Source organism: Anneissia japonica, unplaced genomic scaffold, assembly GCF_011630105.1.
Source record: "Anneissia japonica isolate Jap-2015-1 unplaced genomic scaffold, ASM1163010v1 scaffold493_len2256704_cov171, whole genome shotgun sequence".
In the NCBI taxonomy this organism is placed as follows: Eukaryota; Metazoa; Echinodermata; class Crinoidea; order Comatulida; family Comatulidae; genus Anneissia; species Anneissia japonica.
The window spans coordinates 1618967-1644039 of record NW_022727062.1 but is presented as its reverse complement, the minus strand read 5'-3'; the positions used below and the strand labels follow the sequence as shown (position 1 = coordinate 1644039).

The 25073-nt window shown below is 33.5% G+C and overlaps 1 protein-coding gene across 3 annotated transcripts; it reads left to right on the top strand.

The window, feature by feature from the left end:
- The first annotated feature begins 316 nt into the window (after window positions 1-316).
- LOC117113433 lies at window positions 317-22842 on the top strand. 3 transcript variants are annotated; one of them, XM_033256762.1, is made up of 14 exons: window positions 317-403; window positions 2700-2796; window positions 6651-6873; window positions 7227-7386; window positions 8095-8263; window positions 11182-11339; window positions 13575-13651; window positions 14177-14218; window positions 15738-15838; window positions 16569-16682; window positions 17211-17328; window positions 18124-18273; window positions 18735-18830; window positions 19671-22842. In XM_033256762.1, exons 3-14 carry the CDS (start codon window positions 6690-6692, stop codon window positions 19811-19813), a joined length of 1512 nt encoding a protein of 503 aa, XP_033112653.1. In that variant the 5' UTR covers window positions 317-403; window positions 2700-2796; window positions 6651-6689; the 3' UTR covers window positions 19814-22842. The 3 variants fall into 3 exon arrangements, with proteins under 3 accessions (XP_033112653.1, XP_033112655.1, XP_033112654.1); XM_033256764.1 differs by lacking the exon at window positions 14177-14218; XM_033256763.1 differs by lacking the exons at window positions 317-403; window positions 2700-2796 and adding an exon at window positions 6238-6350.
- Window positions 22843-25073: the final 2231 nt, after the last annotated feature.

Genomic DNA, 25073 nt, shown 5'->3' with positions numbered 1-25073 from the left:
TGTATTTGGATTTTTTCAAATGATTAAAGCAACTTAAAGGTATACCGCCTGTGCTGAGAAAAATTCATTTAAATATGGTGGGAAAAAAAACCGAATTTTACGTTTTCAGTTTGTGTTCCCTGAGTAGAGGTGGCTTTATTTAGGATACTTGCCTATTATGTACTGTATTAGAGGAACCTGGTTTTGCTCCCTGTATGTTGTGCCCTTACAGGCGATAAAACTTTTGACGCCGTTGGTGGCGCTCTGACACAAGATAGGACGCGCATAGGGTAGGGAGGGACCTTTGAAATAAACATTGTTGGATTGGAGTAAACCAGAGTAAACCTACTACTACGAAGCAATCAATTATAATCGTATAACAATATCTCAAATTCACAAATGTGCTCGTCATAATATTGTATTTGTAAGTATTGAAATTTTACTATATTTTCAGTATATCTATACTTGTCTGACTTCCGATCGGGTTATCTAAAACTTGGTAAAGTAACCGACGTTCTAGCCTGTGTTGCACTGATCTGTTTTGGCAACCATGTCTGGGCACTCCACAACGCATCACGGCGTCGTGATCCGCTGATGGACGATGATATGATTATGCATAGCCTAGGCTAGCCCTATATATACCTAATTTAAAAACAATTCAAAATTTTGATTGGATGAATTGAGGTGAGTGTGTGCAGCAGCATCGCCATGTAGCCTATATATTTCGTCAATACAAGGAAGGCCTATTGCAGAAGGGTTAATTCTTGTTTTTTATTTATAATTAAGCGCATCAAAGCACCGGCATTTTGTGCTATAATGACCCACTTTCAATGTTTAAATTGGCCCTGGCTGAGATGCAGGCGGCGCACTACTTGGTTACAAATCAATGACTGAAGCAAGATAGCGAATACCTGAAATGCTACCCTCAGCAACATACATCACAAGATTTAAATTTTAATAAATATAATTTTATGAATGATGGGGGATAATATATTTTTCTTTGTTACAATATCATACTTGATGGTAACACCATGTAATAATTAATGATCCTAAAATTATAAAAATAGACAGTATTTAGTACAAAGAAAAATTACAGAATATCTACAGTATCAAATGGTTATTATATCTATCAAATATTATTTTACATGATATATTATTAAATTAGTTACAAAAGTAAATAAAAACATGAAAAAATATTAATTTCAATATATACCATTTAAAAAAAAATCAATATCGTAGGCCATACACATCAATCAATAACAAATTAAAAATTCAGGATCTGAAGCTAGCAAAAGATCTTATAATATTCTTAATCATGATAAATTTAACACTGAGTGAAGAGTAACCATCTCCATATTGAATGGACTTGCTTCAGGATAAATATAAAAGGTTAATCTATTTGCAAATTGAATGACTACTGTATGTTGTTATTATTTATTGATTCTAAGTAATTAATTAGTTCTTAATAATTATGAATTAATTAATAATACTAATTGATCCCAATATTTATTTTTACTAATTATTAATCTCTAATGATTCTGCAAATTGAATGATTATGTTAGTATTTTATTAATTACTATAATTTATTAATTTGCTTATAAGTAATTAGAAATAATTAATGATAATTAATGTTTAATTATTAATTCTTATCTTAATAATTCATCATTCTTAATAATTAAAATTTTATCAGATGGCTGTTGTTGCAATTGGAATTAAATTAAATTAATTAAATTACATTTAATAATTATTCCAATAGATTATATAAATTATTAAGAATGATCAATAATTATGTACTCAAACTATAATAAGGTGTTAGTCTTTAAATAAATCTGACGTAGCATAAGTTTTGAGTACATATGTTCGAGAAAGATCGTACTGTACCTGTACTACTAAAATACAAATATAGAAGAACTTGGTCTAAATACAAGACCTTTATAGGTCAGGCCAGGTCACAGCCATGGCCTAATATCCCATAATCTAGGTATTTTGTTTGACTAACCAGTTTTATTGATTGTTAAATTTCCCCTTTTTTACTGATATTAATCCTAGCATTAATTACAAATAAATCAAGGTAAAGCCATGTTATCTTTCAAGCTTATCGATCTTTTTTGGTTGTAATTTACTTCAACTAACAAACCAACCCCTGTTCTATTTCCAATTGACTTTAGTCGTTCTGTGTTTACAATGTGTTTTAAAGTGTGTCCAAACAAAGATTTCAATTTTAAGGAGGTTTTTATACCAAACCCTCAGGTGCGGATTTATACTGAGTTTCAATAGCAAATTGAAGCTTTAAACAGCCTCCCTTAAAACATTTTTTTAACACCTGTAGATAGAGATTTGATCTGTCATTATAGTAAAGTACTGTAGCATTAAAAATATATTATTGTCTTGATTCTTAGGGCAATACCTTTGTGTGATACAATTTGTATTGTCGTTGCTTATTCTTGCAGTTAAATTATGTGCATACTTTCTTCAAAAGAACTTTTGAGTCAATCTGTTTGTGTACTGTAAAGGTATACTGTAGGTTGTGTTGATCCACAGTAGTAGGCCTATTGCAACCACCTTGGCGATAAACATTAATAAGCTACCGGTATACTGTGTGAAAACACATTCTCTTAAATCTTAGAACGTATTTTAAATGCTGAAGATAATATTTTTCCCGCTTCTTTTGAGTCAGCGTTCACTGTAGTGATCCGTGAAGTGTTTGTTATTCTTTTCAGTGGATTAAGGATCAATTTTAACACACAGCACTATCGTTGCATATGAGAGACGCTTGTTACCTGTGAAGACACACTTGTCAAGAGTTAAGTGCATCAGGTAGGTGTTGTACGTGGTGTTAAATTTCTCTGTTTTGATATCCCTCTGCGGGGCTACTGCTGGTGCTCTTTTGACTTTCAATCACAAGGTGGTAAGGGGAACCAACAGAGGTCCTGGTTTCATAACCCTGCAATGTATTGGAGTTTACAGTATAGCTTGATTGTGCTCACCTTGTATACTCTCAAGCTATGGTACAAATCCAAATGATGGTGATTGAATGTAGGATTGGTGGTTACAGTATGCTTATTTTGTCTGTACTGTATCCAGTATTGCGAGGTAGATAGATAGAAAATTATTTATTTACGGTTGTCCATCAATTAATAGGAAATAATTTTGTGGTAGCTTGATGAAGTGCTCAACTTTCAATCACAGTGTCCTGTGTACAATTCAACTCAATGTACATTTACTATACATATTTATTACATTTTGTGATAGGCTTTAATTCCATTAGCTTTTTGGTTAATTTTGAATGTAAATATTTCTCAAAATTCAGCTTGCCGCACAATTCATTTTCGCGGGCTGAATGCGGGCCACGGTCCGCACTTTGCCCATTCAAAAGAAGAAGATTATTATAATATTGATGAAAACAAATATGCAGCGAGAAAGGTAGGCTTTAATACCATTGATAATTGACAAAGTACTTTACGGTACTGTGGGGTTCACATTTTAGTAGATTTTTTATTTACTGTATTACATATATATAGTAACACATTTAATGGAATAGAAAGGCCTTCTCATTTTGTGTGTACAGTACTGTGTGAGTATGAATAATTTATGAACTTCAATTCCTTTCTATAGGAAATACAAATGAGTTGCAAGCTGCCTTTATATAAATGATCAATAAATAGTAATTTATGGGACAATTATCTTGAATTATTGTCTGTTTGTATTAGCAATTGCATTAGTATTTGGTGTTGATTTTCACCTGTTGAATATTTATTCAAACAATAACACTTTTGGCCGGGTCAGGGTTGCCCGTTGAGTTAAGATGTAGTAAAGCAGAAAAATATGCTTGAATTGTAGGTAAATATACAACGTGTACAGGTAGATCATTAGCACTTAATAATTAAAGTTTGTGTGCAGTCTTTACTGTTCTTTTATATCTGAATGGAGTTGAGTCTAGTGGCTAAAAATTCCTATTTCAAATTCAGCATAAATTACCGTACAGGCGTTACAATAGCATCATGCGAAATTAGCAGTTTGAAAAAAAAATTCTATTGACAGATCAACATTTCTGTACCTGTAAAAACTATCTCCGTTCATATATTATATTCTTTTATATTGATTGAGACCTTGGAATAGAGAAAGTCAATACAGTGCTGATTAATGTATACATAAATTATTAAATTATCGATTAAATATATTTTGCAAAAAAAATCCTACAAAAAAATTGTTTTGATTATTATGAACATGGTGGTTTTACTCATCAATTGTATAAAGTGAAATAAACATTGCCAATTCAGTGTTTTTATACTTATAGTGATGGTCGATTGTGAATGCTACGCTACAGTACTATAGGTCCTACTGTAGCTATACTGACAAAAATATATTTGATAAAATATTTTCAAGAATTAACACTTTTGTAGTGAATGGTATAAAGTACTGTATATTGTTGAGTAGTTAAATAAATGTAGGCCTACTGCAAATTTGAGTGTTGGTATAGTGTGCCTGGCTTATAAATGAAATATATTTTTATTATAAAATTTATATATGATTTAATTATACTACTGTATTAATAATTACCAACAGTAAAGGTAGGAGAATAGTCCATAAATTGCAGCGTCATTGTGCTGAATTGCGTATGGGCGTGGTCCATGACTACCTAGCAGCCGTAAAGAGGCGTTTCATGGTATACATGTTCACATCATTCCACATCAACATGGGCTGAAATGAACCATAACATCGGGGTAACCTCCTACACTTCCGAAAGATGCAGTTGGTTCTTTAAATTGCAGACAAGCCAGATGTATACACTGGACCTCCATTTTATGTCCTTATCAGAGAAGAATTGGTTCTACCAACTGAACCATGGGCGAGGAGCGACTGGAACCAGCACTGATGTTAAGTAGCTAGCAGCGTCCCTGCCTAATACCGGCTCGGCCACTCGACTAGCCACAGTATTTGTAAATTTGTTATAAAACAAATTTAAAATTTGTTTGTTAAATTCGTTTTTGCAGAGGTTGCTGTTTTGCATGTCTAACAAGGTATACTGAATATTAAGATTATGTCACACTGTCATCATTAAATTCCTTTCTGTAATAGTAACATGCAAATGGGCCTTTATCCACGGGACCTGAATTGATCTTGTCCTATCTTGTATTTTAGAGCTTAGCCAAATCACAGGTAGTGGTAGATTCGAACCAGGAACCCAAGGTTTCGTACACAATGCGGAAGCATATATTTTGCATCATGTAAGGCGTTGAACTTTCAGTCGGTCGTTAGGTGGCTCGAGACCGGTGTTCTTCACACTGCTTGTGATCTAGGGACATTTTATGTGTGCATTTGCCTCTCTTTACCCAGGAGTACAGGTAAATGGGTACCTGGTAGGAGGTGAATGATTTGGAATGAATTAATAGTCCTGATAACATGCATAAACTAGGAATACTCCCCAGGGAGCGAGTAGGTTACACGTTGCGTATGATTGATTCTGCATCCAACGACCATGGGAAAAGCACATGAAAAGCGCAGTGGGACTCCAGTAATGAGTGCTATATAAATGCTAAACTAAATTTTTTTAATGCAGTGGAGTATTGTTTAATTAGCGCCGGTGTGTCCAATGGTCCACTTGACACTAAAATGAAGTCTGTAATATACTAAATATTGGTAAACCTTTTGTAAGTCAGTCCTTTGGCTTTTGTTGTAATGAATTTTTGCTGAAATTATATACAGAAAAAACTCTTGTAAATAAATAAAAAAATATGAAAATAATGTAAATCTTTTATTTTCACTAATACATATGATCAAAGTTCATTTTACACATGGTGTTATTTCTACATTACTACACAACAATGGTATATAAAGTACAAAATGGCACGGTGTTCGGGGGTACCATCAACCAGTGATACTGTAGGTCAGGGAGATGTAAAATCTCACTGGTTACTAGTGTAGGTTGTCATTTCTTTTGTGGTGCAGCCATTGTTACTAAGGTACCGTATATACAATGCATCCTACGCTTGATTCAAATTTTGTTATACTGAGTGATGCTGGCATGACACTTTTGTTATCACTAGATAAACACTAATAACAAGTGTTGGCTATCATAATCAAATGTAAACAACAAAGTAATTGTAGCCCAATATTACTATGGTAGTAAAACCATACAAAGGCTTCAGATAAGGTTAATTACACCTGAATAGACAGTGAGGAAACTTCAGAACAGAGACCTGTTGTGGGATGATAGCGATCAATCTGCAACACAAAGCTTCTAAATACTGTAAAGGTAATTACTGTAGACTGTCTGTTCACGTTACTGTATGTGTGAGGTTTGTTCTACGATGCAGTGGTGATGGTTCAGCAGTCAGTTTAGTCTGTTCAACTGATTTCTGAGCTCCTTGGTAATCCTAGGTTTTTATTTATTCATTTTTTTTGTCTGTTTTGGGTGTGTATCATCAGCGTATAGAGACTATGTATTACTGTATGGGCTCAATTCCCTAACCATTATCCCCATCTGGGAGGCGGTTACAAATAATAATAATAACGATGGCAATGACAAGAAGTCATCTGACAAGGAGCATGTATCCATCTCAGAGAGCTGCTAGCGGCACCATGTCCACTTGCTGAGGGCCAGCCTTTTCTTCATTTTTTTTCAGCTTAATAAACAATAGTTGTCAGTTTTTGAAAATATTTTATTGCAGTTTTATAGATGAGTTGAGTTTATTGGTGCCACAAGGAGAATGGGAGCAGGAGCATCAAAGGATGCGGACAAACTGGTCGAGGAGAGAATCTTCCAGCTGATTAGCAAATGTATGAAGAGCCTCCCATTTCCACCAGGTTCTGTTACGGAGGGTGTGGTCCGCAAGGTGTCGGCAAAAGCTGAACGCGTTGAGCTGTTGCCAGATCAAGAAATCTTGAAGAAAGGTAAGCACTGTATTATAATGTCTTGACCTCATTGTGAGCAAAGTAATTTTCTAGGGCAATTTTAGTGTCCAAATACTAGCCCAATGATGATAACACTGGTTAAATTTTAGATTCCATTTTAATCTTTCTTAAAGAAAACAAGCATATATGCACACACCCTTCACAACCCCCTGGATACTGGTCTGGTACAATACAATACAATAGCTTAAGTCCTGAGTGCTTTGTACAGCATGGCAAAAGCTTTCATTTATGCAACAATTTAACCTACTGTACAGTAACCTCTTGTGAATAACATGCTGATAGTATTTTTCATTATTAAAATTATAAATTGTATAGTAATTTATTGATTGCAGGTCAAAGAGCGACTGGTATATATATCCTACTGGAAGGAGAAGTCCATGTGTTGTCGTCAAATTTAAATACTCTCGCAACGCTATTACCGGGAGATATTTTTGGTGAAGTTAGCACTTTGTTTTATATTCCTTGTACGGCTCTTGTAAAAACAAAATCAAAGTAAGAATTTTTTTTATAATGTATATTTTTACTCTTAGTAAAGCAATAACATTGATATTTTTTTTTTATAAGTATAAAAATCTGTACGTTGTATTTAAAGTCCAAGTGAAAATCTCTCCAGGTTTCTATGGTCCTTAGCAGCTTTGGTCTCTAATTAGAGTAAACAATTTTGACTGTGGGACCACAGAAAAGTGGTCTGTATTTGGAGGTGGTCTTTAATTGGAGGAGTCTTTAATTAGAGAGAGACATGTAGTTCCCAAAATTCTGAAAGAGTAAAATTTTACCTGAATAATTATTAGACCAAGATAAAAATGTTGTGTTGCCTATTAGGTAATAAAATCAGTGTTGGTTTATTTATTTTTTATTATTGCCTAGACCCAAGGTTTTACTGTTAATCATCACAATCCCCATGTACTTTACACTAGTAACAGCTACCTGTAACCTTCATCGTAAAAGTAATGTATCAAACTAAAGTTTAAAAGTTGGCTTTTGAAACAACATGAGTATTTTGGGTTCTTCTTTGATAAATAAATACTGTACTTGATTGGTATTTGTGTAACACATAGATTTGATTTTGTGCTTGTCTTGGTTAAATTATTATAATTTGTATTATTTTTGCTTGATTATTATTTTATTGATATTGATTTTATTTCTTTATAGCTAATTGCTTCCATATATAAACAATTAAAATTTATTCTTTATTCCCAGAGCACTATTAATTCTATTGAAAACAGAGAATTTACGAAGTGCACTAAATGATGTTGTTGTTAACGTGGACTTAGTAGACTATTATGTCTTAATGAGGTACTTAGATACCAATGGGACTCTTAGCCAACCGGAACTTATGCATCGTATAGCAGTGTATGCATTGAAGCAGGTAAATATAGAGGAAGGTACAGGTAAATTCTGCGATGCTTTCCACTAGGTGAATTAATTTATTCGTGTGAAGCTAAAGCATTTGACCGTACGCATGCACAGTTTTCACGCGCGTTGTCCTTCACCCGCACCATTTGCTCTCATTTGTTATTTTACATACAATTTGGTACCTTGCCACAATTTGTAAATATTGAGTGAATAAATATATATTTTGTTATTCACTTCTGCAAATTTCTACTCTTTATGAAACCAAAATTGGACAGCCAATCACAGATCAGAAAATATTTAATTGCACCCATGACCATAAAATCAAATATTGCAATTGGTATAGTTGTTTTCCATACACTAGGAGGGATTGAGAAAAAAATATTATCTAGACCTGCCGGACCTAACTTTTTTTTTTCTTGAAAAGCACTCATTATTTATTTGTGCACTGATGTTATTTATTCGTGCACTAATTTACACTTGAGCATAAAACCTTTAGTTAACTATTTTTCAAAAGAACTGAAAATAAGTGAATTTGTGATCCTTTCTTTCCATCGAATGAACACTGTTATGAAGCACAAATTTTTTTTTGCTATACCCAGTACTGTTTGATCATAAGCCCGGCCTTTTAGATAGACGTTGCCGCAATATTGCGGTAAGCATGCTGGTGTAATAACTGGCCTATACCCTTTCACACAACGCCTTCGTTTACTGCAAATTGCGCTTTTCTGTCTAAAAAGGACCTATAGAATAGCATAATATTGGTGGTTTAAATACCCGCACACAATTTTTTTCAACTTTTAAACCTTGTTTGTTTATGCATAAATGCACATGCCGGCTTGATTGCTGCAATATCGAGTAGACACTTTCAGACAGAGCAAGCCAGTAACCGTTACAGCAATATTACGGCAATATTACTAGGGTGCAAGGTGGCCTAACGTAAGCCGGCATATTGGCGTATTGACCCTTTCAGACAGAAACCCTTGCCGGCATGCTTACCGTAATATTGTGGTATTGTTACTGTCTGAAAGGGGCTTTTAGTTAGTAAAGAGACAATTTCTGAAAAATACACTAGTTTGTAGTGCAATTGTGTGTGACCTTTTGAAAGAACTTAAAAAATTATACCAGGAAATAACTTACAAATCAAAAAATAAACTCACAAAAAACCAGCAATCAAGCAAAGACCATATCCATCAGACCATAGCACTTTGCTGTACTGCTGAAAGGTCAACAATAAGCTATTTATTTTATAGGTGTTATAATGATGGGCATCATAATAAAAAAAAAATAGCTCAATGCCCACATTAAATCCGGAAAAAAGCAAGTTTGATTTTGATTTTACTTACTTACTTATGCCTATCGTCCCTCCTGGGACATAGGCCACCAACAAGATTTCTCCAACCAGGCAGGTCCTGTGCCAGTCTCTCCACTTCCCTCCAGGTATAACCCAACCCCGGACATCAGCCTCTAGTTCCTGTCGCCAGGTATTTCCTGGATGGCCCCGTTTCCTTTTGCCCTGGGGGTTCCAGCAGAGTGCTGACCTTGTGATGTTTTGGGTTGGTTTTCGGATGGTGTGTCCTAGCCATCGCCAGCGTCTCTGTAGTATTTCTTGTTCTATGGGCTGCTGACTTGTCCTTGCCCATAACTCCAAGTTTTATTTTAACTAAATAATAAAAAAGATGGGTTTTCAGACATTATCAATCATTCAAACTCATTTATTATATTATTTGACACCAACCTACTATTTAAGATATATAGTTTCAACAAAAAATATTATTTTTCCTAGTAAAAACCAAGTGTGGCATGCTATACGTGTGCTAAATATTTGGTTGTGTACTGTATTGGAAAATTTATTTAGAATACTATGCTATTGAGTGCTCTAAAATCAACAATAACAGCCCCTTGAATTACAAATCCAAACAGACCAGGATTCATTCACTTATTCAATTCAAACAGTTATTTGTTTCTATGTACAGTACATTACTGTTGAGCCCAGATGAGACATTTATGGCCTTCATAATGATAATCGCCTTTACATATACAAGTCATAGGGTATGAATAGAAAAGTTCTGCTTCAAGCAATTTCCTCATATATTTATTGTCATTCAAATTAGTCGTGTATTAATGCTAAGAATTGTCATGGAAACATTCTTCAATTTATTTTGTGTTAGGATTCTGTCTGTGTTAAAAATATAGAAAACCCTTACAAATTTATTGAAAGATAATTGAATAAAACTCATTTAGGTGAGAGTTTTTTTTATACCTTGTTTAGTGAACTCTTCGACTGCCAATAATGGTGACTTCAAATAAAAATAAAATTTTATTTTTTTGCAAACCAGGAAAATTGGAAATTGCAGGAAAAAGAAATAAATTTTTAAATTTATTTTTATTACATTCTCCAATCCATGGAAATCTCCAAAAATAAAGAATATTCCTTCCTTGATTATATAAATTTGAAGCATTTATCAATCTCATTACTACACTGTTGACATTCATAAAAAAAAAAAATATTTTTATTTTCTCCTCTGCCTAGATGCTTTTGTCAAAATCATTTTGCTAAATAAGAAAACAAAAAAAATTTTTTTTTTTTTTTTTCTGCCCTCTGACGATCTATAAAACGTTAGTTCGCTAAACAAAAGGTATTAAAAAAGAGTCTCACCTTAAATATGTTATTAAAACATTAATATTCATGGACAAATATACATTTAACAGGGGTCATACTGAGGCCACAATGATTGAGTATGTCGTTAATGACAGAATCACGTATACTGTATGCAATAGTTTAAAATCTTATTATTTTTATAACAGTGCATGAGAAATACGGTTGTTGATGTTTGATATTGTTAATTATTGCCTTTGTTGTTGCTATTGCTTCTGTTATTTTTGATGAAAGTAGTTAAGTTTAATTGTTTTTTTCTATTGTTTCTATACTAGGTGCCACTGTTTCATAATTGGGCAGAAAGTGCAATAGAGAGTTTAGTACAGAAGACAGAGACTGATAATTATGAATGTTTAGTGATTTTTCCAGCGGGCTCAATGATACAACAGGTGGGACAGCCAGCCGACGAGATAACAATTATAACAAGAGGAAGGTAAACTCAGACAATATTCCAACCTGTGCTATTCCATCAAGCAAAATTTGATTATGCGAATCCACATTTTCAACTCAGAAATACCGGGATGGTGTCCAGCGGGGGGATAATTTTACCTTGCATAGTAATTTAAGCATCACAATGTCAGTTTCTTTCAACCCCGAATACCTTGACTCAGAAATTCCAGGATGGTGCCCATTGGGTGATAATTTGTTACCAGATATAGTTATCTAGTTATTTTTTCTGTTTATTTATGAGTGGACCCTTGCAATTGTATTTCAGTGTAAATATTTTATAAATGACAAATAAATTATACTGAATTACTAAATATGGAGTTTATACTTTCTGCTATTAAATTATTTATATTGAAATTGCATTCAAATTATTTATTGATTTTTTAATTTTGTAAATATCATTTTAGGAATAACATAAAAGGAACAGAAATGCAGCCATATTTAAACATCAAGTATTAAAAGGAACATAACAAAATACATATCTTATACCAGGGGTGGACATAAAAATGGGTTAGTGGGCCAAAGTGAATTTTTGATTTACCACTGAGCCACACCCAAACTTAAATGTTTCCGGTGTGCTTCCAAAAACCTTCATGCGTTGCTTTGATACCACTTTATTCTGAGTATAAAATTACATTTTTTCTGATTATGTGTGTAATTGGGCCATAAAAAAACAAGGTGCTGCTTTCTAGCCAATGATGGTTGGTAGTCCACACACATTAAGTTTTTGATATATATCCGTGGGCCTAACAAAAATCACCTTCGGGCCACATGTAGTTTGCAGAATACACTTTGCCCACCTGCACTATATATCCTTATCAATGAAAAAATGTATTTATCTTTCTTAGTCTCATCACACAGAGTATAATGAATGTTTAGTGATTTTTCCAGCGGGCTCAATGATACAACAGGTGGGACAGCCAGCCGACGAGATAACAATTATAACAAGAGGAAGGTAAACTCAGACAATATTCCAACCTGTGCTATTCCATCAAGCAAAATTTGATTATGCGAATCCACATTTTCAACTCAGAAATACCGGGATGGTGTCCAGCGGGGGGATAATTTTACCTTGCATAGTAATTTAAGCATCACAATGTCAGTTTCTTTCAACCCCGAAAACCTTGACTCAGAAATTCCAGGATGGTGCCCAGTGGTTGATAATTTCTTACCTGATATAGTTATCTAGTTATTTTTTCTGTTTATTTATGAGTGGACCCTTGCAAATGTATTTTAGTGTAAAATATTTTATAAATGACAAATAAATTATACTGAATTACTAAATATGGAGTTTATACTTTCTGCTATTAAATTATTTATATTGAAATTGCATTCAAATTATTTATTGATTTTTTAATTTTGTAAATATCATTTTAGGAATAACATAAAAGGAACAGAAATGCAGCCATATTTAAACATCAAGTAAAGGAACATAACAAAATACATAGTATCACAATGTCAGTTTCTTTCAACCCCGAAAACCTTGACTCAGAAATTCCAGGATGGTGCCCAGTGGGTGATAATTTGTTACCAGATATAGTTATCTAGTTATTTTTTCTGTTTATTTATGAGTGGACCCTTGCAAATGTATTTCAGTGTAAAATATTTTATAAATGACAAATAAATTATACTGAATTACTAAATATGGAGTTTATACTTTCTGCTATTAAATTATTTATATTGAAATTGCATTCAAATTATTTATTGATTTTTTAATTTTGTAAATATCATTTTAGGAATAACATAAAAGGAACAGAAATGCAGCCATATTTAAGCATTAAGTATTAAGGAACATAACAAAATACATATCTTATACCAGGGGTGGACATAAAAATGGGTTAGAGGGCCAAAGTGAATTTTTGATTTACCACTGAGGCCACACCCAAACTTAAATGTTTTCAGTGTGCTTCCAAATACCTTCATGCACTGCTTTTATACCACTTTATTCTGAGTTTAAAATTACTTTTTTTCTGATTATGTGTTTGGCCATAAAAAACAAGGTGCTGCTTTCTAGCCAATGATGGTTGGTAGTCCACACCCATTAAGTTTTTGCTATATATCCGTGGGCCTAACAAAAATCACCTTCGGGCCACATGTAGTTTGTAGAATACACTTTGCCCACCTACACTATAAATCCTTATCAATGAAAAAAAGTATTTATCTTGCTTATTCTCATCACACAGTGTATATGAACTTTAACCTCACTGCTTTTATATTTTAGTGTCGATCTACTACAAGGCGAAAAGTGCATTGCCACTTTCAACACTAAGCGGTGGCCATTTTGGATAGGTGAAGAAGGTAGCCTATGTACATTTATTTTTTTTTTTTTTAGGGGTTCATTTCCACTATCAGTTTTCTTTTATATCTTACCCATTAACCATCTGTTGTATTATGTTTTTCATTTTAATTTAATAAAAGATGAAATGATCAGCACTTTGATTAACTAACAAACTATGATCAGAATAAAGTGCACAATAATAATAATAATAACAATAATAATAATAATAATAATATTAATAATAATAATAATAATAATATTAATAATAATAATATTAATAATATTTTGTTTGTCTTTTCTATCTGTATGTTACAATGGTCACTCATCATTGTGAAAATCACATTGAAAAACTCTACTGAAAGAAAATTGTGCTCTATATATATATATATTAATTTTAATTAAAACGTACACATCCCATATTATTTACTTACATTTGTTTTTACCATTTTTGTTTTCAACCTCATTTTGTTTTTTCATTTTTGTTTTCATTTGTGTTATCATTTTCATTACATGCGGTGCTGTATTGTATTTCTTGGGTTTTGCAGTGTTTCAATTTATGAATCAAAACTCAACTCATAACTATAATGGTAAGAATACAGTATATTTAATTTATATATGAATATTCATGTCAAACATGAATATTTATAATATTCAATTGCATAGAGTTTGTTCAAACTTTTAAAAACACAAAAATCATTATATTAGACAATACACTTTGTAGCTTCATTAAAACACTAATGTGTTTTGTTATATTATCTTCAGTGTCTATTAGTGGAAATAACTGCTATTATTTGTTGGTAAAATTAGTTGCAACAGGCAATTGGTTTTAAACTCGATGGTATTGGTAAAAAGCACTGGTGGTAGCAGTATTCATTTCACTAGTGATAGCAGAGATGGTAGTGGTACTGTCACTGTAGTAGCAGTTTTCTGACACACGTGTTTTGCATTGTACTGTCATTGGTTCCAAGTTCAAAGTTCATTTTATGTGTTGTATAAAGTAATGAATACAATACATGAAATTTATGGAAGTAAGCCCTATGCTGTTAATGTTGTATGATGATGACTGATGCAGATGTGGAGGGTGAGGGTGATTATGATGATCAGGGTAATGGCAGTATGATCGCAGAACAGAGATGTGTTGTTTAAAGAATATAGCTATATTCAAACAGCTCCTTTCTGCCTGAAAAGGTTTACAATAGATGTACAAATATATGTGCACTTTAGACGAACATTGATGCTATGCTTACCTAGGGATGTGCGTATTTACTTCAGAGGTACTTCAAAGATTAAAAGTAACTCTGCAAAGGTGAAAGTTCTGCTCTTATCATCTAGCAGCATTTTTTTTTTCACAAATTCTTCAAGTTGCAAACTAGTATGAAAACATTGTGTCTACTGTACAAATGTTTACATATAACATGAAAAGCTTTGCTACTTGTTTGGCTTTTGTCATAATTAAAGTTGTACTTGTGAGCTCTGAAGGTCGAGTGCGCCTGTATTGTAATTTGCATTCCTTACATTCTTCGAGTATGCAGAGGTAGCATGCATTGATGGCAGAATGGCAGACTGATTTGTCAGACAGAGCAGCAGTATGACAGATTGATAGCAGCACCGTGTGAGATATCCAAGTGATGGCAGCATGGTATGCAAGACACAGATTGACAGAGTGATGGCAGCATTTGTCAGCGAGAGCAGCAGTATGACGGATTGATAGCAGAACCATGGAGTGAGACATCAAATTAATGGCAACATGATATACAAGACACAGAATGACAGACTGATGGCAACATTTGTCAGAGCAGTGGTGTGCTAAATTGATATTACAGTAGCACCAGTTATGTTAGGTTTCAAAGTGATTATATAAGAACTATACAGTAACATAGTGATGATAGAATTTGTGAGACAGAGAAGCAGTGGTCTGACAGATTGGTAGCCCCAATCCTGTATGTGAGGCATCAAATGACAGCATGATGTGCAAGAGACAAAGTGTTGGCACCATGTATGTATGATTGATTGATGTATGCTGTTGTCAAGACAATAGTAATGTAACAAAAGTATTATTTTTTAAGAGGTTAATACCAATGTACTATTACTTTAATACTCATTTAGGTCTCTATTCTGGGAAAGACAGGCAAACTAGTATAAAAGCTACCACTGTATGTCAAGCACTGATCATCAAGAATTCACACATAAAGGACATTTCAGAGAGGGTGAGGGATGGTTGCTGTCAACTCACTGTTTTCTTCATCCACATGGAAAATTGTAGTTTATTCGTCTTTTTTACATATTTCTTGTAATAATTATTTTGTTAATCATTTTTATCAGCAACCTTGAATTCTTAAGGTTGTGGGTTCGATTCTCACCTGATTCGCTTTCATCATAACAACAAGAATTGATCTATGCAGAGCATCTTGTGTTTATGTTTGTCTTGTGAAGGGATGGCCACAAATGTGATTAATTTCACTAGCATATCCTTGGCCATTGACCCTAAAGCTAAATACCAGATAGCTAATGAGTTCAAGCTTGGTGGTCTATTTATGTGGAAGTTGTGGGTTTGATTCTCACCCTAATCATTCACCCGATAAAAAGACTTAGTCTATGTAGAGCATCTTGTGTGTATGTTTGTCTTGTGGAGGAAGGAATCGCTACTTAGAAATAAGATTATGTTTACTGGTGTATCCTTGGTCATAGAGCCTGAAGCTAAATATAGAATAGCTGGTGTTGAAATTTTGGTGTTCTAGTGGGAATGACACCAGTCTCTGTATGTGGAGGTCCTGGGTTTGATTCCCAACTGAATCACTTGCAACATAACAAGACTGTAGCCTATGTAGAACATAGATTGCCACTTAAGTGATGAAGTACACTGGCATATCCTTAATCCTTGAGTCTGAAACTGAATAACAAAAAGGGCAAAACATTCTTATTAAATTTTTATTACAGTACAAGTCTGGCGGTGGATTAGCCTTAAAGAAAACACTGGATCAGTGGAGTCAATTATACAAACGCTGGACACCAGAGTTATTTCAGAAATATCAGCCGTACTTACAGATTGAGGTAAGCATTGCTACTTTGTGTTTTATATTTAGTTTGGGCAATACACATCATCATCATTAGTATTATCATCATCATCATCATTAGTATTATCTTCATCATCGTCATCATCATCATTAGTATTATCATCATCATTGTCATCATTATTAGCATCATCATCATTATGTTTGTCATCTTCACCATCATCAACATCATTATTGTCTTCTTCATTATACAGTATCAAGATTATAGTTAATATCATTATCATTATTACCATCATCATTGTCATCATGTTCATCATCAATTTTGTAGTGATTGGGCATTAATGCACACAGAATTAACAAACATCTCTTCAAATGATTATGCGCTGTTAATATATCGTCCCTTCACCTACAACACACAGAATAGACCTAGAATTGAACCGGGAACCCAAAAATCTCCATGGAACAGTACATGTACAGTAGCTACCACTAGATTATGGTGTTCTATTGATAATTACTTAATAATTTTGCTTGTTTTTAATTGTGTTGAATTTCTCTAATACTACTACAGGCACTATTGAAGCAACTCGGTGGTGCTCCACTTCTCCAGGATGTACCGGTTGGTTTCCTTTATGCTCTTGTTATGAAAAGTGCTGTCCATGAGTACCAAGAAGGCATGACGGTTGTAGGTAAGCATGTTGGTACTGTTACAGTTTGGTACTGGTATATGGTATAGCATGTTGGTGCTTGGACAGTTACGTTATAATCCTATTAATATTGGTAAAGTTAGAGTATAGCATGTTGGTATTTGTCATAATAGTACTGGTACAGTTAGGTTGTAAAATACTGGTATTGGTTCAGTTAGATTGTAGCATGCTGGTACTGGTACAGCTAGGGCATAGCATGTTGGTACTGGTATAGTTAAGGTATATCATATAGTATTGGTACAGTTAGGGTATAGCGTGTTGGTATTGGTACATTTAGGTTGTAGCATGTTGGTACTGGTAGAGTTTCGGTATAGCATGTTGGTACTTGGACAGTTATGGTATAGTCATGTTAAACTAGTAAGGATAGAGTATAGCATGTTGGTATTGGTCATATAGTACTGGTACAGTTAGGTTGTAACATACTGGTATTGGTTCAGTTAGGTTGTAGCATGTAGGCACTTGCACAGTTAGGGCATAGCATGTTGGTACTGGTATAGTATGGTATATCATATTAGTACTGGTACAGTTTGGGTCTAGCATGTTGATGCTGGTACAGTTTAGGGTGTAGTGTGGGTACTAGTACTGTAGCATATGGAGAGCTTTGGCTCAGCAGTTCTGGTACGCTGCTTCTCGAGATTTAGTTTTCAATCACTTGCTATGCATTTCGCTTCGAAAAATAAAAATACAAATTGAAAATATATGTCAATAAATTCTGATTAAAATAGCAACACATGGCACAATGTTTGTAGTTTCTTCTTTTCCTTTGTTTAAACACAGCCGATAAAAGCAATCATAAAGCCAGTCTTAAGAGAAGCAGCACAAGGAGAAAGTCTATGAAACGAGAATCGAAGCAGAATTTATCTGACGCTGCCGCAGTTTTGGAACCTGGCAAAATCTATGCACGTTTTGTATACGATCATTTAAAAGGTAAACAGATGATTCAACTGTATAGGTTTCTTAATTGTGATTAATAAAACAACATTTATAAAGGACCAATAATGCTAAAAAATGATGAATGCAAACGGAATGTTTCCACTGTGCAATATTCGAGCCACTCCTCACCCAGGATTTTTTTTTTGCTAGAACAAGGTCTTCTGGAATAAGGGCTTAAAATCCCTAACCCTAACCCATTGCATCTTTCGGAAGAGTAGAGGATTTACGGATGTTATGGTTCATTTCAGCCCCTGTCGTGGAGTGATTTACGGTAGATAGGTAGTCTCACCATTCAGCACAATGACGCTGCGAGTTATGGGTTATTCTCTTACCTTTATGTATTCCAACAATATCAATTACTAAAGTATTGTTATGCTTTGAAAATATTGACTACTATATTAATCCATAATATAGTTTCTTCATTTCTGATATAATCTTTTTTTTTTTTCCATTAGATGATGACCGATTTTTACTGTTAGTTGATGGTGCTATTAAAATCAAGTATTCAGAAAAGACTCCTGGAAATTTATTAGAAGCAGGAAAATTATTTTGTAAGTCATTCAATTCAAAATATTTCTATCTGGAAAGTACTTGATGTGAGCGGCCAGTTCTGCGGCTGCGATTTTGGGGTCTCAATCTTAAGATCGAAAGCTTGAACCTTTGTAATGTTTTTGGGTTGAACCTTTGCTTACTATATGTCCTTGGGCATGGCACTTTACCTACTGTGCAATTGACCTTTCCACAGTGTCAAACTTAACAGCTGACCATTCAGAACAGTGACCTTTAGCATCATTATCCATGGGATGGGGCTTAGCGAAATGGCCCATTGTACCTCTCCTCTCAGTATAAATAGCTACTTAATAGGCTCGAACATATATCTGCTGATGACTAGCCGCCTTAAATGGCATTCCTTCCCCAGGGAGCTGAGTATGTGTTCTATGAATGAGTGATCCTCTGCTGGAGAAATACTGTGAAGCCTTTGCTGTGCAGTGCCCCATATAAAACTGGAAAATATTACCCAATACCCAAATTTTGTTCTTACAAATGGAACATGTTCTCATAACCTCGAAAGCTCCAATGGGGGCAGTATAATAGAGGCAGTAGAGTATATTGGCCCTAAAGGCTGCCCATACAAAAAAGATTTATTAATCAGTCAGTCAAGTGTTGATCTATTAATCAATAAGCCGAGTGTTTCTAGAGCTCATGATCGGAGCTAAAAATACAAAGTCATTTTATTTTAAGCCCATTTATACTTTTACCGATTTGCAACACCCTGCCAAGGCAGTCACAAAATACATGTTAATCTGTACTATCCTAATGTTATTTAAATGACTAAATATTTCTGTTTGATGTTAATATTCAATGTGAATTTTGTTTGCTTATTTTTCCAGACATTCCATCAAACAAAATGTTACAATGCAGCCTCTTTGTGAAGTCCACTGCAGTTTTGTTACGGTTTACGGGAACAATGCTTTTTGAGGTTTGTCAAGTTTACCCAAGGGCTGTTCTTAATATACCGAGCACTGCAAAATGAGTATCAGAAATATGAGGAATTTCGATGGACACTCGCATTATTTTTTACTTTATGGAACCTACATCTGTGCATGCATTGAACCGTGGAGATCTCTTGGTCCCCGGTTCAATTCTCATTGCTGCCCTCCATGTGTTTCAGCTCAAGGGCTGAAATTCAAGTTTCAAAAGCACACTGACTTTCGGATGAGACCTTTAAGCTGTTGGTCCTCTGTGCAAAATAGCCCATGTGCCGATGTACACTCTTCTGAATAGAGTACTGTAGCTGCTTGTGTACTGCCCAATTACCACCGGAAGGACCCCACTACAAATTATTGCAAGATCAGGATAACCCGCTGGACTATTACAATTGAGGAAGGAGATCTTGGGGGCTTGAGGAATTTTACCTTTATATTTTGCATAAAACTACAGACTCCTATCTTAATACATCTTCATTTTGGTGAGCGTGTATTATTATTCTTTTTGTAAAATGTAATATAATATGAGATATCAAGTCTCTTGATGCTCAGACTCTTAACCTCGTTGTCAGTGGTAGGAAACTCTCGTTTTGCAAGTCGCTTGTGTCCTTGAGCAAGACACTTAATCTGTGTTTTTTGTCTGTCTACCCAGGAGTGTAAATGGGTACCAGCAGATGCTGGGAAGGTAAACAAACTTGCTGTGAGGAGTAACAATCCGATTGTACAGTCTGGCCCCATTGATTAAGAAATAGAGATATGCACTCCAGACTTCGACTACCTTTATTAAGCCTGCAGCAAATAGTTTTATGAAATACACCAGATTTTCTGTAAGTGATTGTAAACATTTTAAAGATGTACTGTCTGTAATGAACATGAAAATTTAATTCCAAATTTCAATAGCTTAACTTTTGTATAGTAAGTAAGCTATTAACTCAAGCCTGGTTCAATAAAAATTGCTACACTGTCGCTCAGTGTTTTCAGTGCAATCCTTGTACTATGTTACAGTCCCTGATGCAATCGAGAAGGCTTCCCAATTCGACTGACCAATCAGCATCACCGAAAGCTGTTGGTTATAGTGTGCAGTGATTGTATGGAAACCAAGCTTAACAATTAAACATTTAAATGAGAAAAAATTTCAGTTAACAGTACCTTACATATATTTTGACATTTAAATTAGCTGGGAATCAAATCAGGTTTTATATACAGCAGTAAAATATCTGTAAATCACCTTGAAAATACATTTTATTTCCAATTTGTTTTGCATTAACAATTAATTACAAATTTTGATTAAATTCTTGAGATTTCCCTTTCTATTTTTTTTTGTTTTTGTTTTTTTGGCAGACTTATGTCCTAAATAGCATAATAAGCTTTTGTTTATACTGTGAGATCACAATACACTGAAATCAAGTTGTTTTTTTTTGGTTTTTTTTCAGTAGCAATTATACTCTCTGAACTTCAATTAAATCAGTGAAAAATGTTATTTTAAAAAATGGCATTTAGATGTTAGTATCAAATCATTATTTTTGTTTAAAAATATCTAGTTGTTAAAGAGCTATAGAAAATAGAGGGCGCTATTTCTGCAGTATTACCAGAGCCGTAGATAGAGAGAGTTTGGCCAACTCTGTTTCACGGGATTCGATATACGTGCGTGTGATTGGGTGGATCACAATCACATGACTTACACCGGCCATGTTGTCACCAAAACAAAACATCAAAGCTATACGTGCGCATGCGCCTGTGCTTTTTGGTAACGAAATGGCGTCCATGCGCCAAGTTGGCCAAACTCTCTCTATCTACGGCTCTGAGTATTACAAGTAATTCATATCCAGGACCTGTGTATATTAGATTTTTTTTTTGCTGTATAAAATTTTTTACTGTAATGCCACAGATTTAGCATTTTTGTTACAAACATTTAATATTGATTTAATTAGATATTTTATACCTGCCAGCTTTGTTGGCGTCTAAGGTGCCCTATATGTGAAAATCACGAAATAGATCGCCCTGTATATTATATTTTTTATATTAATTGTGATCGAACTGCTACTGATTACAGTTACTTGTCGGTATACCTTTGTTGAAAGAAATTTATATGGCTTCTATTTACATTTAAATGATGAATTCACTCGATTTTTATGAATTTTATGGTTATATACATTTTATTTTTTATGAAAATGTTATTATGCGTGAGAAAATACAACGTATGAGTGAGACGTAAAAAGTGGATGCCCATGCTAAGAGTTGGCAGAGTCTCACGTATGGGCATCCACTTTTCACGTCTCACGCATACTCATAATGCATAATATTTTGTAAAAAAAAAATTTAAAAAAATTTAGATTCATATTTTTATTATTTTCCAAGTCATGTTTACAAATTATGATATTCTATAGTTTTTTATTTATGGAAATAAATAATTATAAAGTGTATTATATTTTTTCTAAAAAAAATATGTTCTATAGATATTTATCACATCACCATCATACACACAATCATAATTATTATTATAAACATCATAATATTATATTAATGATCATCCTTAATAGTCATTTTGTTAATAAACATCATTATCACAATCATAATTATCATCATCATCATTAGTATAATTTCTGAGCCTTTTGTACTTGCCAAAATAATAAAATTTAAAAATAAGAACATAACCTTTAATAAACATCTCTTTTTTTTGGCTGGTAACAGAAACACAGTAGTCAAACACGGTCAATCTGTATATATTAGTTTAATATGCATGTCATATCTATAACAAAATATGAACACTAACCTGGTTAACATTAACCTGGTTAATAATGTCAACCAATATGACTACAATACCAAAATAAAATAATGGTGTAATAATAGTTTGTATCAAATTTATTAAATAATATTTGTTTATTGTGTAGTATTATTTTTCATTGAATCATACTTGTTATTGAATGCAATTTTGTTTTAAGTAGTGTTGCCTTTATTGTATGTTTTTAATTGTTTAATTATTCATTATATTTTATATGTCATTTTATTTATTTTTTTAATGCAAAAGGAGTTTATGATGAATAAAGAATATATGAAACTTCAGTTAGCAAAGAAACATCTTTCTTGTTTAAATCATTTATTACATGTTCGCTCTGCACTTGAATGTTCTTGCTAAGATCTCACAAAAAGACTCGCAGCCTTTAATCTCTCCATTTCAATAAATATTAATTTAAAGAAGTACTGCTAGAATCCCACTAGACACTTTTTCATACAACAGAATAAATGAACATTTCGTTGAACGGCTATGCTTGATACGATTATAACATCTTGTTTCTATTCGAGCAGTGTTAATTATTTATTTATGTGGTGTGCGCCTATATATATATATATATATATATATATATATATGTATATATATATATATGTATATATGTATATATATATATATTATATTTATATATATATTTATAATATGTATAATATATGTATAATGAAAGTAACTCAAAACAAACATTTTCTTATTTTCTTTCTGTCTTCGCTTTAGTTTGTTATGCATTCAATAAACATTAAATACATATTAGCACAATATATAATTACTTATAAAATATGAATATCACAAATTAAATTTAAAACATATAATTCAATAAGGAAGTAACAATATTAAATACATTTGATAATACGCAAACTTATTTATCATATTTCAACCTTTATTATCTCGTAATTACGAGATAATTATCTCGTTATTACTAAATAATTATCTCGTAATATGAGATTTATCTCGTAATAACGGGATAATATCTCGTGATTACGAGATAATATCTGAATTTTATTATTTTTTTTTGAGTTGGCAGCAATACGCTTCCGTACATAAGCGACCCTCCCCCCCCCCCACTTTCACCGTCCGAATTCATACTTTTTGCTGCTATTTTACGGTCCGCACAAAAGACGAACATGATTTTAAAAATCGAAAATGTATATTTCGCGCGTATTAGCCCCCCAGTGTTTCGATCGTAATTTTCTATTTTAAGCCTCGTCTTATACGCGAGTATATACTGTAACATCAATCTAAAGATGATGTCGTCTTGTCTCAACCATTTTGAAGTTAGATAGGCTCTATTTCAGAGTCTTATATGGACGGATGCCTTGTAGTTTGAAACAATTTGTACAACTGAGTATATTGGAAATTCAACATTCCTGATGTTAATATTGTCCCGGTTTACATGTGGGGGTGTTTTAAGGGTTTATATAACAGGTTTGAATAGTCAATCATGTTGAGGGTACGTACTCTTAAAAGTTAAGCAAATGTGGTGTCCGTATCAAAGCGGCTTTCAGTGGTACAGAGTGGAAGTCCATTGGACTTTGGTACCGTACTATTGTAGTTACGACGAATATCGGATCCGTTTTAAACAGCTTGGCCAACGGGTCACATGCATATTTATACTCACCCTTGATTTTTAAGGTCAGAGAATTAAAAGATTCATCAACATGATTATTAAAAAAATTGAATGATTAAACATATCTAGACTCCATCTTTAAAATATCACGAATAAAGATAATTAGTAACATTTAAGACCTACCGATGCATACTTTCGAAATTTAATGCTCCTCTATTATTTTAGTGACCTTCCACATTGTGTGACCAGAAAATAATTATTCTATTAATTAATAGGTGACTCCATTGACTTAGACTGAATTTTTTTCTCATACAAGCTCTAGGCCATGATTTCATCTTTTGACTCATGTCGCACTTTTCAAAATACGACAGACCTCGCTATTATCACTGTCTAATAACAAACTCAGAAATATCCCAGCAAACACAATACCTTCTTTAACTTTCGCAAAAGTTGTAGATTGGTGTGTGTCACAAAATAGCGTTCACACAACGTTGTAGGAAAGTTTAAACGTTGTGACGCTGTTAAATTAGGCTGAAGTACGTATTTATGGTTATAAAATAACGCGTTTAACACCAAACTGAAACGTTATCATGACGTTCTTATACAGTACCGTAATATTAGCTGACATCGTTCTGTGGTTCAGTTATGACTTTGTGTCACTTAGCCTATTCCTTATTTTCTGAATTTTAACTTGTTTTATGGACCAAAAAAAAAAACCCTTCAAGTTTTTCACAATAGATTCATTGCCAATGTGCTGAGTGTTCTTGTATACATCCGAGATCTGACTGAGGTCTAAGTCAACCCAAAGATACTAGAAATACAAGATAGAGTTCTCGCATTGTAAAAATGAGGCGGAAGTCGTGCCCAACGTAGGCGGCGCCCTTCTTTTTAACCATGCAAGTTTCCTATACTTCGTGCCCAACGTACAGGGCGCCCTTCTGTTGCTAAGTAT